Source organism: Dunckerocampus dactyliophorus, chromosome 8, assembly GCF_027744805.1.
Source record: "Dunckerocampus dactyliophorus isolate RoL2022-P2 chromosome 8, RoL_Ddac_1.1, whole genome shotgun sequence".
Lineage (NCBI taxonomy): Eukaryota > Metazoa > Chordata > Actinopteri > Syngnathiformes > Syngnathidae > Dunckerocampus > Dunckerocampus dactyliophorus.
In genome coordinates, this window is record NC_072826.1 from 3,381,281 (window position 1) to 3,397,056 (window position 15,776).

The 15,776-nt window shown below is 41.7% G+C and overlaps 1 protein-coding gene across 1 annotated transcript; it reads left to right on the top strand.

Moving 5' to 3' along the window:
* The first annotated feature begins 6,698 nt into the window (after positions 1–6,698).
* LOC129186080 (sodium- and chloride-dependent GABA transporter 2-like) lies at positions 6,699–15,134 on the top strand. The gene is made up of 11 exons (XM_054783926.1): positions 6,699–6,757; positions 6,822–6,954; positions 8,879–9,013; positions 9,112–9,215; positions 9,885–10,009; positions 10,092–10,204; positions 10,289–10,426; positions 10,728–10,827; positions 10,931–11,031; positions 11,399–11,569; positions 15,025–15,134. Exons 2-11 carry the CDS (start codon positions 6,859–6,861, stop codon positions 15,028–15,030), a joined length of 1,089 nt encoding a protein of 362 aa, XP_054639901.1. The 5' UTR covers positions 6,699–6,757; positions 6,822–6,858; the 3' UTR covers positions 15,031–15,134.
* Positions 15,135–15,776: the final 642 nt, after the last annotated feature.

The window sequence follows — 15,776 nt, forward strand, 5'->3', positions numbered from 1 at the left end:
TACTGGGAGCTCTTGTAAGCCACTTTCTGACAGAAGACCAGGTGAATAATTAGTACTAAAGGTCCTGCATGTGGTGTTGGAAAAGACATCTCTGCATTGCTTTGCCAAATCAGGGGAAAGTTTCTTGAGGAATTCTTCTTGTTCCTCCGTGCTTCTTCCTCTGCTTTTTCCATCCACAGGGCCGACATGACCTTTCTGCCCTGCAGTACCTCTCTTCATTTCTGCATTCGGACAAAGATAGTAGTGGAGTTCTGGCATATGCTGATCTCTGCAGTCTTGGTTTTTGCACAAGAAGTCAGACTTGCAATCCGAGTTGTCCTCATGAACTTCCAGACACTTCCTGCATGCACCAAGCCTTTGTGCTGCCACCTTCTTCTCTGGTAGTTTTAGAGATGTAGTTTTAGAGATTTAAATTGTTTACAGAAATACAGTTTTCTTTTGTGCTTGCTGTCCCCACAGACGACACTCTCTGGTCATCACCTGCCTTGGTTGATTTTGTCCTTGCATATCTTGGCTCAGATCTGGAATCTCTCTTGTGAGGCTCTTCCTCACTTAGCAGCTCCAGTTGCTCATATGGACTCCTGTGTTTTCAGGAATGCCAACAAACAGTCAAATCTTCTTGATGAAGTTACGACATTTTCTTCATCAGCTGCATACACAAGTGATTCTTTAAGCAACCCTGGAAGCTTACTTTCAATCGATTTTGTGACGAGGGGATTTTTAACTGCTCTTGTGTTTCCGAGGTCAATCAAATCCTGCAGTGCTTTTTCTACGGTCTGAATTAATTCAACAATTTTCCGTGGTTGATTTCCTCGGATGGCTGGCATTTTCTGCAGCTCAACAATTTCAATGGCAATGGCTGTTCGGTTCCCGAAGCGGTTCTCTAGCACACGGAAAATATCTTCTGCTGTATTATATGAGGTGAGTCGAAGGTCTCTGGCCATTTTATCATCAAGACTGTCCTGTAACTGCATCTTTTTGACCTCTTTTGAGCCCGTTGGCTCCCCTTGCGTTTGAAGTGCTTCCCAATCTTTCCTCCATCTGGTAAAATCACGCTTGCTACCTGAAAATTTGGGAAGGTCTGTTGGCCTCAATCTGATAGCCTGCATTGGGTAATTGGGGTTTGAAAGTGTCTGTGCTAGTCTTCCTGCATCCTCTTCACATCTCGTTTGAATAAAGTCCGCCTTCCTGGAGACTAGCTTCGGAACATGAAGCTCTAGCGCCTTTAGCTGGCCTTGGAGATCCCTCATGTTATTTGATGGGATCCAGCGCTTCCACTGACCATAGGCTTCCTTGGCAGACTTCACCAGCTTTTGCAGATGACTGAGCATGTACCGTATTTTCACGACCATAAGGCGCACTTAAGTCTTAAATTTTGTCCAAAATGGGCGGGGCGCCTTATAATGCGAAGCGCCTTGTGTGCGCAGAGTTCCAAAATTTTGGACCGGCAGGTGTTCACGTGTGACTTTCATGAGCACTCCTCTTGACTGGCAGCATTGCCTGCCGGCACGCTGCTTATATAGAGCAAAGGCGGACGTGATTGAGGACAGCAAAGAAAATGCGGACGTAATAGAGGACAGGAGGGGGGGGAAGGGTGGGGCGTGAAAGAGGACGCTAAAGACACGCCCCCAGTAGGTATTATATAGTGCCCGTATGTGCACTGTGCAAAACAACATTGGTTTGGCGAAGAACAAACGAAAATGGCACCTGCAAAGAGACATGCTTATGAAGCACAATTTAAACTGAAAGCTATCAGTTACGCTGAGGAACACGGAAATAGAGCAGCCGCGAGAGAATTCAAGGTGAACGAATCCATGGTTCGCAAATGGAGGAAGCAGGAAAATGAGCTTCGCCAAGTGAAGAAGACGCTGAGTTTCCACGGAAACAAGGCGAGGTGGCCGGAGTTGGAAGACCAGCTGGAGCAATGGATCCACGTTCAAAGAGCAGCTGGGAGAAGCGTGTCTACAGTCACCATTCGACTGAGGGCAGCAAAGCTTGCCGAAGAAATGAAAATTGAGCATTTTCAAGGAGGTCCGTCTTGGTGCTTTCGTTTCATGAAACGGCGCCATCTATCCATCCGGACAAGGACTACCGTGGCACAGCAACTGCCGGTGCATTATAATGAAAAGGTGGCCAACTTCCGCTCCTTCTGCTGTAAAAAGATCGCCGACAAAAAAATCCAGCCCACCCACATCACCAATATGGACGAGGTGCTGCTCACTTTTGACATCCCGGTGAACCACACTGTTGAGGAAGGGAACCAGCACGGTAGCTATACGCACAACGGGGCACGAGAAGTCGGAGTTCACGGTTGTGCTTGGTTGCCATGGCGATGGTCAGAAACTTCCACCCATGGTTATTTTTAAAAGGAAGACGCTGCCGAAGGAAAAGTTTACAGCGGGAGTTGCCATGAAGGCTAATCAGAAGGGCTGGATGGACGAGGAGAAAATGAAAGAGTGGCTGAGTGCACCATATGAATGCTGAGCTTGCCATCATTCCGGGAGGCTTGACAAAAGGAGCTGCAACCGCTGGACATCGGCGTCAACAGGGCTTTTAAAGTCAAGTTGCGAGCGGCGTGGGAGCGTTGGATGACAGAAGGCGAGCATAGCTTCACAAAGACTGGGAGACAGCGCCGTGCGAGTTACGCCACAATGTGAATGGATTGTGGATGCTTGGGCTAACGTGTCTGCTTGCACTGTCCGAGCTTTCGTGAAAGCCAGCATTCTTTCCGAGGAGCCGCACGGGAATGAGACAGACTCTGATAATGACGAGAGGGAGCCTGGTGTGTTCGATGAAGAACTTGCTCAGTTCATTTCGGACACAGAAGATGAAGACTTTGATGGCTTTGTCGATGACGCTTGATAAAATAATGTGAGTACTGTGTTACATAATATATTTTCAATAAAGTACCATCGCACTCAGTTTTTCTCCTGCTGCCTTTTTTCTAAACATACAATAGCATGCATGCTAGCGTATTGTAGCATCGCTGGGAGCACTTCCTGTTCCCCAGCGTGCTTTGGGGTAGTGTTTTGGTGCAAATGCTCTTAAAGTTACATATTTAGACTACTTGTACCAAATAGTTGTTAGTTATTGTTCTGCAAAAATAGGAGGTAATGTCTTGTCTGTTTGCGTTGCTGTGTGATGTTTTTAGTAGTGCACCATGACTTAGACTGTTGTGTTGAGTGATGACCATCCTGATTTCAAGTGGGTTCGTTAAGTCTGTATGTGTTAATGTGCATACCTGCGCCCAATAGTAAGGTGCGCCTTGTGTGTGTGTGTGTTAAATCTAAAAATAGCACCTCCAGCTCAGACTGCGCCTTTTAGTACGGTGCGCTTTATGGTCGTGAAAATACGGTAATCATATGCTTCAAGGTTACCACTCTGCTTTACAGCAGCAACACATTCATACTCCGCTTCCGCCGCCTGAAATGCTGTGGACAACTCATCACATCCGAAGTTTGACCAAAGAGTCTTTTCGATCAGGTGTCTGACCTCCTTTAATTTTAGCTCACATTCACTTGCAGTTTTTTTTCCAGGTCGGCTTTTTGCTGCTCGGGTAATGCAACTTCCTCATCTGTCCCTTGCTCCGCCTCCAACTCTGCAACGAGCCCAGCTTCCACGTTGTCATTTGCCTCTAGGATTCGCTCAGCATTTTATCAAAATCGTCCTTCAGCTCCTCTTCCGACAAGTCTCGAAAGCTTCGTGTGATGTTAAAAAGTCGTGAGAATGCTCTTTTTGCTGTTGTCCTATCCACTTTAAGTTGCTCCACGGACTTGCTGACAATCTGATCAGCCATTTTGACTTCTTGTTTCAAATCTATTTTTGATGCAGTTTGATGATTTTTTAATCTTGCTTAATTTTCCCCACAGTTCCACAGACAGATCAACATTCCTGGCTTTCCAGTTTACTGGTCCCGGTTTTCAGTGTCAAGTTCTTCCCAACTTTGTGCATCCCTCAAACTTGAAAAAAGGGCCTCAGTTGCTACGCTGAAGAAACTGGATCCACTCGATGCGTTGCTATCCTTAAGTTTATTTAATGTGGTTCAAGTCATGAGTTTTCATGCACATTCAAGTTTTTCACTGCACAGCACAAAACCTTCAAAAAGAAGGACAAACATGTAATAAAAAGTCAATGTTATATTGTATTGCATATATGAACTAATTTCTATTGCAACAATTTAAATTATATTTTACCACTTTTACTGCTATTTATTCAACTGTTTTTAAAATGTTTTAACATTTGTATTGTAACTTAGTCTTGTACTTTACATCATGCTTGTTTTCTCAAACTGTGAGATTAAATAAAAATCTATTAAATAAATACCATGATTTAACAAACATTTAAACAAGTACATTAAATGGGCAAAAATCTTCATAATTTGTATTTAACGCCCTAAACATGCTGCTCGTGCCTAGGCAAAATTACAATCAAGAACTAATTAATCAATTAACCAAGCATGGACCGCCGCATGCCCACATGTGCCATGAACAATCGGCGGCATTCTTGATTTAACATCCTAAACAAACAAGTACAGCGAGCACACGCTTCAATTCATTTAGATTCTTAATTCACAAATGAGGCACACACCATTAAAGAAAGTCAAGCCGTGCGCAGCGCAGGCGCATCAAAACAGCAGTAGTAAGACTTTTTAAAGAAGATTTCAATTTCTTACCGGCTGCCTCTTCAGACTTGTAGCTCCACTTGCACAAAGTTTGGGGGTAAAGCTATGATCACTTTCTGGTCACACCAAATTACCACACCTGTCTGCAGCCTTGCCAGCTTAAAAGGAAGTTGCATGTCGTTGGTGCACGCCCAGGTGCGCTGATGAGTCCAACTTCCTGTTCTATCCTGATCTCCTGCAGCAACTATTAATAGCTTTAACAACTACACTCACGAAAATCTTATTTACTTAATGCTAGAAATATATATATTTATTTATTTATTATTGTTTAATTTTTTTTTCCTTTAGTTTCATAAATTTTAAATAAGGTATTTTTCAATCACTTTTTTTTTCTCCTGTCTCATGAATCGACTAATTTTCAACTAACATGCTCTATTAACAGCATCTTATATGCGCTGACCAACCCTGTTCAAAGCTCGGTCAGGTTCTTTTCTACTTTGTGGAAACACTGGCGCCTTAACCTATATGTATAGCAAGAGATAGCCATCTGTTTTTTTATTATTTGTTTTTATGTTCTATGGACCATGTATGTGTATATATGTGTTTATATATATATATATAAATAAATAATATAATATATGATACTCGCTCTACCTAAAGGTAAACATGGATCACTTACCAATGAACGTGGAGAACCGTGAACTCAAAGCAGCACCTGCATCCAAAGACCAGCAGAGGGAGCAGTGGTCAAACAAAATGGACTTCTTCATGGCTGTGGCTGGTAGCATTATTGGCTTGGGGAATGTCTGGAGATTTCCATACCTTTGTTACAAAAATGGAGGAGGTAAATATGACCTCTCATTTCATTGAATGTGCATTCAAATAATGTCTGCGTTTGTGTTGTAATACAGTATTCCAGAATAAAAAGAGATTGAGTGCCTGAATAAAAGGACAAAATAATATTATTATAATATTAAAACACCTTTCCATCATTTTATACCTAAGCTGTGAGCATGTGGTATCAGGCACATTCATGATAACATGTAACACTTGCAGTATTTTGCTGTACTTTGGTCATTTTAAGCATGACGGGAAACTTCCTTCCTACATATCAGCGCTGCCGCCACTGCTGCTGTGTTTTTATTTTTGAGTTTGGAAAAGTTAGGCGTTGGTTTCTATGTTGCTATGTGAAATCAATGCGCCCAGGAAGGCATTGTCCCTGCAGTGATCCCGTAGCTCGCGCAATGTGGTGTAAACAAAGAAAAGTAGGAGTGTAAAGGTGGCTATAGGGGTGTTATTTCATGTCTACAAAGCTCTTATAATGTGAAAAGCCATAGTTAGGACCATACTTAAAAACATATTTAGAAAGTCCTAAACAGGTTTTTATGGTCTACTGTAGATACAAAAATATTCTGTTTGTTGGTATTGAATCCTACTTCGTGGAAACTCATTCATCATGGCTGGGTCTGGAACCAATGAAGTCTACATATTCATTCACCAAAGATTTGCTGGAATTGAATTCAAATGTTCTTGTTAATTCACCTCATAGTACAAGCCACATATTTCAAGCTAAACTGAAATGGCACGAGAACCATTGAACTAACAGATTGACTTGTGGTTTAAAAGGAGTCTTCCTCCTACCATATCTCTTGTTCCTGCTCACCTGTGGCATCCCCCTCTTCATTCTGGAGACATCACTGGGCCAGTACACCAGTCAGGGTGGAATAACATGCTGGAGAAAAATCTGCCCCCTTTTTCAAGGTGAATTACATGAATTACATCTATCGATATACAGTATGTAGGTGGGAATAAGCATGCTCTGTATACACACACACACACACACACACAGGTATAGGATATGGCAGCCAGGTAGTTACTCTCTATACAGTGATTTATTACATCGTGATACTGGCCTGGAGCTTCCTCTTCTTGTTCTCGTCCTTCCAATCGGAGCTTCCGTGGGCTAACTGTCTCCATAGCTGGAACACAGGTACCAAGATTTTTTTCTTTTTGGTAAAACATGCACTGATGTGTGCTAATTAGACTCTCATCTTGTATGTAAGATGCGTGCCTGGGGCACAATGAAACTCTGCAAGAGAACACAAATGCCACATCTTCAGTGGAAGAGTATTGGGAGTAAGTACCACGTCATGAGTGTGTGTGCGTGCGTGCGCGTGTGTTTGACTGATTTCTGTCACAGGAGGAGAATTTTAGGACGATCAAGTGGAATTGAAGTCATGGGAAACATTCGCTGGGACTTGGCCCTTTGTCTTCTGCTTTCCTGGATTATATGCTACTTCTGCATCTGGAAGGGCGTAAAGACCACCGGCAAGGTGAAGAACTTTCAATTTCAATACCTGAAACATAGTTGCTTTTAATATTCAATCATATTCTATTGGAAACAGCGATTGTCACAACAACCACAATTGACAACAACAAACGTGACTTTAAAAACGCTGGCTGGTAAAAGATGAGAAGCAGCTCTGTTGTTGTCAAGGCAACCCTGCATCATTAGTGGTTTGTATTGGTGCTCCTTATGAAACCTTTCCATTGCAGCTGTAGAGTAAATAAAAAAAAAAATAAAAATAAAAATTATGCCAAGATCACTGCTAACCTGGAAATGTATTTTTTGTAAACATAATATCTGTTTATATGCAAGCTCCTTTAGTTGTTGTGTTTTTGTCACAAACATTTAGTTTACAACATGGATTACCTTGATTTTATGGGCAGTACTAAGAGATTATGAATGTAGTGATGTCATTTTCTTTTCAACCACTTTTTCTATCAAATAACAATTTGGATGGTCGTGTGACGCAGGTCAAAGGAAAACTGCATTTAAAAAAAATTATTTTGCCCATCATCCACAACTCTTATGTGAGACATAAACACACGTCTGTCTCTTTTCTGTGCGTTCTGAAGATGTAAAAAAAAAACTGCTAAAGGAGGCAGGTAATTAATGCACGTACTGTAATGGGACACATCTATTCTGCCTAGAAAGGCGGCTATTAAAACACCTCCAGAAACCTCCAACAAGGTTTTATGATTTTATGCTGTGAGCATGTAGTACATTCATAGTGTTTTGCCATATTTTGGTCATTTTAAGCATTAGCCAACAGTGTAACTTAGTTCCCTCTACTGATCACACCAAGCAGTGCACGGAAAACACATACAGATATAAACATAACACAGCCGCCCCTAATTGCTGAGGGCAGGCTGACCTAAACAAATGAACACACTCGAGCCCAACATTACTGTATCACTAATTCTTTTAAAGATTTTCTGATTTCTGCACAAGACAAAGTTTAGTCACTGGTCTTTCTAAAATATTAGTTTTGGTTTTTATTCGCACTGCGCGTACTAATCCTTCTTTATCCGGAAATGTCTCCAACACTCTGCCTAGCAGCCATGAATTACGTGGAGCTCCAGAATCTGCAAGCACCGCGATATCTCCAGGCATGAAGCTCCTCTTCTTTTTATTCCAAATCTGTCATTGTTGGAGCAAAGACAGGTACTCCTTTATCCAGCGTTTCCAAAACAAATCTGCTATGTATTGCACTTGCTTCCACCTTCTTCTAGAATAAACGTCTTCTTGCTGTAACAATCCGGGGGGGCAAAATTGGCTTGCCTTTCAGGAGCAAAATATGGTTCGGTGTCAATGGCTGAAGGTCGTTAGGATCATCTGAAAGCTTTGTTATGATGTTTATCTTCCCTCGATATTGCCCGCTGTTCCAGGAAGTGACAATTCCTGTCCTGTGGAGCATGACAAACTCATGCAGTGGCTCCAATATGTAGCGTTACCTTTTGCTAAGTGGCCTGATGCATCGTGAGTGAGTGTGTGGTGAAGCTAGTCGCTAACTGGCTTGTAGCTAGCCGGTGTGGTGTGGCGAGGTGTCACTATGCCAGTAACGTAGTTCTTGGGCGCAACAACGTTAATAGCAATAATAATAACAATGTTTTTGGCGTTTTTTGGAGGATTTTTCTGAAGGCTTTATAGGCAGAATAGGTGCGTCACATTACGTGCATTCTTAACTGCCTCTTTTTAGCTGTTCTTATATCTTTACAACGCACAGAGAAAGAGAAAGACCTGTGTTCACGTCTCATATATTTGTCTTTTAACAAATGGATGTTTACAACTACGGTAATGTAATTATTAATTCATTTAAAACTTCCTCATTCTTGCTTTGAACAACATGAATAACAGTAATAAATGTGGCACATAGATTGTTTTGAACTTTCTGGAACATGGCTTTTATCTAGGTAGTCTACTTCACTGCCACGTTTCCATACGTCATGCTTTTGGCATTGCTTGTTCGTGGTCTGACATTACCAGGAGCCAAAGATGGGATAACCTTCTACCTCTATCCAGACCCGACGCGCCTCAGTGATCCAGCGGTATCAGAAGTTTTGCTCTTACAAGCTGAGTCCTATCACCATGCTAATTGTAGGAGACGGAGCTGCTGTCTCACTAAGTGAACATGCCTCACCTGCAGGTTTGGATGGATGCCGCAGGCCAGGTCCTCTACTCCTATGCAATCGGTGTTGGGGTTCTGATCTCTTTAAGTAGCTACAACAAGTACAACAACAATTGCTACAGGTACGTATTTCAAGGTAAATCTGGACAATTTGGGAATACAATGAACACACCCGTACGCCTCGCCACTATCCAGGCAGCAACCCGTGAGCCCCAGCAAGGAGCCCAGTCCCCAAATCCCAGACGGAGGTACACTAGTACAGTGGTCCCCAACCTTTTTTGACCCACGGACCGGCTTGTGTTCCCACAAATCTCCCGCGGACCAGGGGTGGGGGGTGTTTGGGTTGGGGTTCGTACATTATAGCGATCTAATTGAGTTAATCTCTGGAGTTTTTCCAGATGATTACATCGCTGTTTGACGTGTGTGGTAAGAGGCAGTGTGCTAGCATGAATTCACTTGAGACAAATATGCACATTACCAGTCAATAAGCCATCAAAACTTACTTTTATGCATTTCCACATAGTATCAGCATTTGAGACCAAATAAGAGGTGAAAGAAAAATGGTAAAAATACAGTAGTAGTCTATCTGTGCGGCAAGAGATAAAGTTAGCACACGCACAATGGACATGCGTCAAGTGAGACGGATGTAACAGAGAGAATCCGGTCGCTTTTCAAAATAAAACATCATGGAAATTATTTTTTCTTTCCGTGCGGCCCGGTACCAAATGACCCAGGTGTTGGGGATCACTGCACTAGATGACTTATATTTTGACTTATATTTTACCCAACAGGGACAGCATGTTGCTGTGCCTAATAAACAGTTTGACCAGCTTGGTGGCCGGCTTTGCCATCTTTTCTGTGCTTGGCTTCATGGCCAAGGAGCAAGGTATGGACATATCCATGGCGGCTGAATCAGGTATGGAGGCTTGACAGTGCATTGTTTTCATGGAAGGTCCATAGCTGTTTTATTTGACTTTTTGACATGATATGTGGTGCAGGTCCTGGACTGGCATTCATTGCTTACCCTCGTGCTGTGGCTCTGATGCCCCTCCCTCAACTTTGGGCCGTTTCATTCTTTGTAATGATCATCTTCGTAGGACTAGACAGCGAGGCAAGACTGAGACTCTGCCTGAGACAAGATCTATGTCGGATAGAATCATGTAGCTCACAAACACAATCTGTGTACTCGTCCCAGTTTGCTTATGTAGAGACGCTGGTCACCAGCATCTGCGACATATTCCCTTCCTTCTTTGCCAATAAATGTCGGCGTCAGCTCCTTCTTCTTGCCATCTGCGCTGGAAGCTTCTTCATTGGCCTTACGATGGTTACACAGGTGAGCTGGTAGTGAAATGTCTTCAACATATCAACTACCGTTTAACTGGCAACTAACCTTCACGTAGAGCACGGGTAGCCACAGTGGGGCCGGGGGGCCATTTTTGCCCCACACCTAATTTTTTATTGGCCCTTGACATATTGTACAAATAAAATCAATTGATTAATAATGATTAATAATTGGAATGCAGGCGTGCCAAAACAAAAACAAACACGTCTGCCGTGTGGAACTTACCTGCCAAGAAATGCCATGAAAAATATCTTGTGAAAGTGAAAGTGAAACTTCCTCTGCTTGCTTGCAGGGAGGCTTCTATGTTTTCCTGTTGTTTGACTATTATGGCTGCAGTGGGATCGTTGTCGTTTTTGTCACTCTTGAATCCATCTGCATCGGATGGGTCTACGGTAAGCTGCCGTAAGCCGTAAGCTATAGCAAGATGGATGGGGCTTCTATTGCTAGGTTTTATAGCACCATTTGTATTAGTCTAACATGATTTGTTTTCTGAAGGCGCTGACCGTCTGTATAATAACATAGAGGACATGATTGGCTACCGACCGTGGCCTGTTGTGAAATATTGTTGGCGGTACTCTTCACCAGCTGTTTGCACCGTAAGTATAACAACCACAGCCGCCCCTCCTTGTTCGCAGCCCTCCCATTTTGCACAGGGGTCCACATTCTTAGCAAATGCGCAAAAGCTATGCATCGCTGCCGTGAGGCATGGAGCACCAAGTCAGCCCGAGGCAGGAGAGATGAGACACCACACTCGTTGCCACAATGATTGACAGCATGCCTGTCACCTGTCAGTTGCTGGTGGTGTCACGGTACAGCTGCTACCTTTTAAAGGAGAGGACCCAAACTTTTTCTTTCTATATTAAAGTAATTCATTGAAGAATTTGTTTCCCATGTATTCATATCACTCCAAAACATGCTTTTTTGAGCCATAATGAGTACTTTTACTGTCACTGTTTCTTTCAGTGCATGCTACTGTATAACTTGGCCAAATACAAACCCCTCAAATTCAACAACACGTATGAATACCCATGGTGGGGCTACATGATTGGAGGAGTGTTGGCCCTGTCGTCAATACTCATGGTGCCACTGTGGATGATCTATGCTGTCAGTGTCACTCCTGGAACTTTAAGACAGGTACGACCAATTGTTGCAATTTCCAGTTGCTTGGAAAAAGCTCTCTAAATGAATAAGTTGCCAGTCTGCTCAATACATTGAATGGTTTGTGTGTGTGCGCCGATTAGTGTCGGCCGATTTCCATAAACACGTGATCGACATATGCCGATAAATGCCTTTCAAAGCCGATCACAAAAAATGATTGGCGGCAGCAAACCCTGCATGTGTGCTGTGTCACGTAGGGTTGCCAACGACCGCATTGAGCCGGCAAGGATCCCGTATTGCGAGAATCAGAATATATTTAACAATTTATTTACCATGTATTCATTACTCCAAAACATACATCAAATTAAATCCAGGTTTGTGTCAAATCATTTTACAAAAAACCCTATCTGACAAAAAGTTTATTTTTTAATAATTACCTATTTTCCTGGCCCCTTGGAATTGTCAAATGTCGGCCCTGGCCAATAGCAGTCATCACAAATAAACTGAAAAATGTACAGTTAATGCGTGTGAGCGGTATCGCCTGACCTCACTCATGGGTGATCGGTATCGGAATGGGCAGCATAAAACCCTGATGGGAACATCCCTGGTACTGAGTACACTTTAAATGTCATTTTCCCTTTGCAGAGACTCAGAATTCTCTGCACGCCAGCCAGTGACTTACCTTGTGCAGCACTGAAACGGAAGGCTGCAGATCAAGAAGCAATTCAGACCTTCACAGGGTTGCACACCCACCAAATGACAGAAAATCAACTCGTCACAGACAGCAGCAATTCGAGATGGAGCGCTATTTAAAATGCACAAGAGATTTCTATTGTTGCTGGGCAGCAAGGTGGAAAAAAGTGTATGTTGCTCAGTGGACAAGCACTTTAAAAAAATGTGTATCTGCTTATTGGGGTGCTTTAGTTTTGTTTTTAAAACAATCCAACTGTAATTGTATTAATTACATGACTCACGTATCAATTGCCTTATTACAATTGTATTAATTGTAATTGAAGTTGGAGCAACGGTCTTTTTTTAATGTAATGGGGGGGAAGCAAATGGCAATTTTGAAATTTAGGGGGCCCTCTGCTGGCCGAATAGACACATTGCATACAAGAGCCAGTACAAACGTTGCACTAGTTGTACATGTTATAGTTGACACAATCATAGAAACAAAATAAAAAATATAATAATCTGGAACTTCGCCTGGTCTGGAGCTTCACCTCATTCCCCCTGATATTGAAGACCACAACCACAATTTTGAAGGCAGTTATACTAAGCAATGAAATTCTTATTCTGTTCATTCTCCCACCCATTTTGTCATTCCAGTCTTATGTAACATTATATTTGTAATAATTTCTCCACGTTCTAAGCAACTATGTTAATAAAGATGTGCGAAAAGAGCTCATGAAGGAACTGTGCACGAATATTAATATACACATGCAGTATAATAACAACAAATATCAACCCTCTGTTGAAGTCCCAAAGACCGCAATAAAAACATAACAGATTAATTTAATTAATTGATGAATTAATTACTTTTTTCAACTTTTTTGCCCGAATGTGTACATGTTTTATTTAATTTATTTAATTTAATTTAAATGTATTATTTAACCCTTAAAATGCCTTCATTAACGACTTTATTCTCGTAAATTTACGACATTATTCTATTTACGACTTCATTCTCAAAATATCAGATTATTTTTTTTTTCAATGTGGTCCTAATACTCTGCCGTGCTGCCCTGTATTTCATAAAGAAATGTCCAAATCTTAACGTCATACCTGCTACCATTAATAGTTTCCGTTTCAAATGACTTACTCCTAAAAAGTAAAAAAAAAAATACAACAAGCCTTTTGAACGGCTCTTTGAAAGGAACGGCACTTCAAGATCCGACTCCCTTGAAAGTGCCATAAATCCCACCTCTACTTGACACTTCTGATTAGACTTGAATGTGTCCGGGCCATTTGAGATGAGCGCAAGCTTCCTGCCAGGCATTAAAGAGGACTAGAGGGAGAAAGTGGTCACTTATATAACGTTTATATCACTGCGACACAGTGACCTAAAACACCTTTTCTGTGACAGCTTAGTCTTCTTATGGAAAATAATGGTTGTTAGCTGTCATATTTGTTGAAGTCATACATTAACAGGGTAAGCATGAGCACATCAGTGAAGGTGGTCACACCCCGTAAAATTTAAATGGTGCTTTTCTAAACGGTGTTCAACACTTCAGTACAAATTCCCGTCAGATGCAAAACGCATACGATGCAATCCATGAAAACAACTATAAAAAGCATCCGCAAATGTGGTCCACTCTGTTTCAGATCAGTTATAGGCTATCACGTGTCTTCCTGACCTACTGACGGCTTAGTTTCACTTCCTGTTTGCTGTCGATGCCCTGCTTCCTGCCACCCAAGTGTGCTAAACACTTGCATTGCTGTCAAGCGGCTCGCTAATCCCAATTAAGTGTTTACGTGTGACTTCTCACCTGCCTGGGGTTTATGAGCGGCCCCAAGCTTCTCCATCAATCCTATTTACTGCTCAGCGAGTAGAAGCAGATGGCCCACATACGCAAAACACTATTACAACCTACGTATGTATGCATGTACAGTATGTATGTGAATATATAGTATACACACATACAGCTGCTGTACGTTGTTAACATACAGTACATACTGTAAGTATGTATGTACGCTATATCCAGTATATACTGTATGTATTCCACATACATGAGTATGTACTGTATGTATAATGCATCTATGTATAGTATGAATGTGCGCATTTGTAGCGTATGCATACCTACGTACGTATGAATGCATGCATGTAGTGTATATTAAGTATGAATGTGCATACTGCACATACTGGACATAAGTATGCATGCACATGCACACCATGTATGCATGTATTTCTTTTTGTCTAGGTACAGTATTTGTGTGTATGTAGTATGCATATACGTACATACGGGTATGTGTACCACATACATAAGTATATACTGTATGTATGCAGGCATATGCATTGTACATACAGTATATACATACCATCAGTATGGTGGTATGCCTGTATGAACAGTATTTGTAAGTAGATACAAATACCTACTGTATAGGTGTATAAGTACTGTTGTAAAGACAGCTGTCTGGTTTTCATGTTAATTTCACCTCTAAATGCAGTCTACACAGGCAAAAGCTATCCTACCCAATCTGAAACTGAGCGTAGAAATTCAGTGCTATTTATTGTTTGTGCATCCGATCCAGATGTAAATACCTGCAAGAAAAAAAAAAGCTGAAACGTTGGTCACAGATCTCATGTGTCTGTTGATGTCAAACCCAAACGACTGACCTCACTGTTCGAATACTCGTGCAGGGAACTCTATGTACTGATTTGGACGTTTGTTACCTTAATTCAAGTTCTCATGGGGATTCATTGTGCTTCCTGTTGAACAGCAATAAAATAAAAGGTTGATTAACTGTGTTTGCCCTTCACTTTCTTCCGTCAGAGGTGAGCTGAGCTCTTTGACCTGTCAGCTGCTCTAATCATGTTTGAAGACGATGGCAATTGAGGGGGACAGGAGTCACCTCTAACGTGTGCACAGACGCCCTGCAACACACCCACAGCCTACTCAACACCTCGCAATTGCGTACGAGCTGTGAATCCAATTTGTGAGGATTGGAGATTAGGACGGGCCAAACCTCTCCGCTTCAACAGCTTGCTCGTGACAATTTCTGGACACTAAGCAGATAATGGCAAGCTCCTTGCGCTGGAAATCCCGCTTGTGTGAATGGTCACACTTATGGAATCTGGGTAACAGATGACTTCCTGTTCGTGTGTTGAAGACATTTGTAATATGACGAATATGAATCGGTTTATGTGATTACTGTGCAGGATTTTAAAAAACGAATAGACAACATAATGTAACACTTAAATATTGTGTGCAATGACAGCTTTCATTAACTGTATCAGAGTTAATCTCACTTAACTTGCTTTAAAGATACATATTAATAATTCATGAAACGTTAACATAAACATGAACTATTTATAGTACAGTTTTAACTGCACTTTGATTACAACAAGACTCCCGCCCCCCCAAACACTAATGCTGTAAATCCTTGACGTCAGATATAATGGGATAGAAATGCCGTTATTTCATTAAATTAGGTTTACTAATTTTTGTGTTTTCCTTCCATGCAGAATTGTAAAGAAACTATAATTGCTGTGGTTGTTTTCAATGATTTTGTACATTGTGTCTTC

Bases quoted from the DNA above. Each gene is read 5' to 3' on its own strand.
- LOC129186080 (XM_054783926.1), top strand. From the start codon at position 6,859: ATGGGAAACATTCGCTGGGACTTGGCCCTTTGTCTTCTGCTTTCCTGG. The intron at 9,216-9,884 runs GTACGTATTTCA...TTTACCCAACAG, and splicing joins TACAACAACAATTGCTACAG to GGACAGCATGTTGCTGTGCC. The intron at 10,205-10,288 runs GCAAGACTGAGA...TACTCGTCCCAG, and splicing joins TCGTAGGACTAGACAGCGAG to TTTGCTTATGTAGAGACGCT.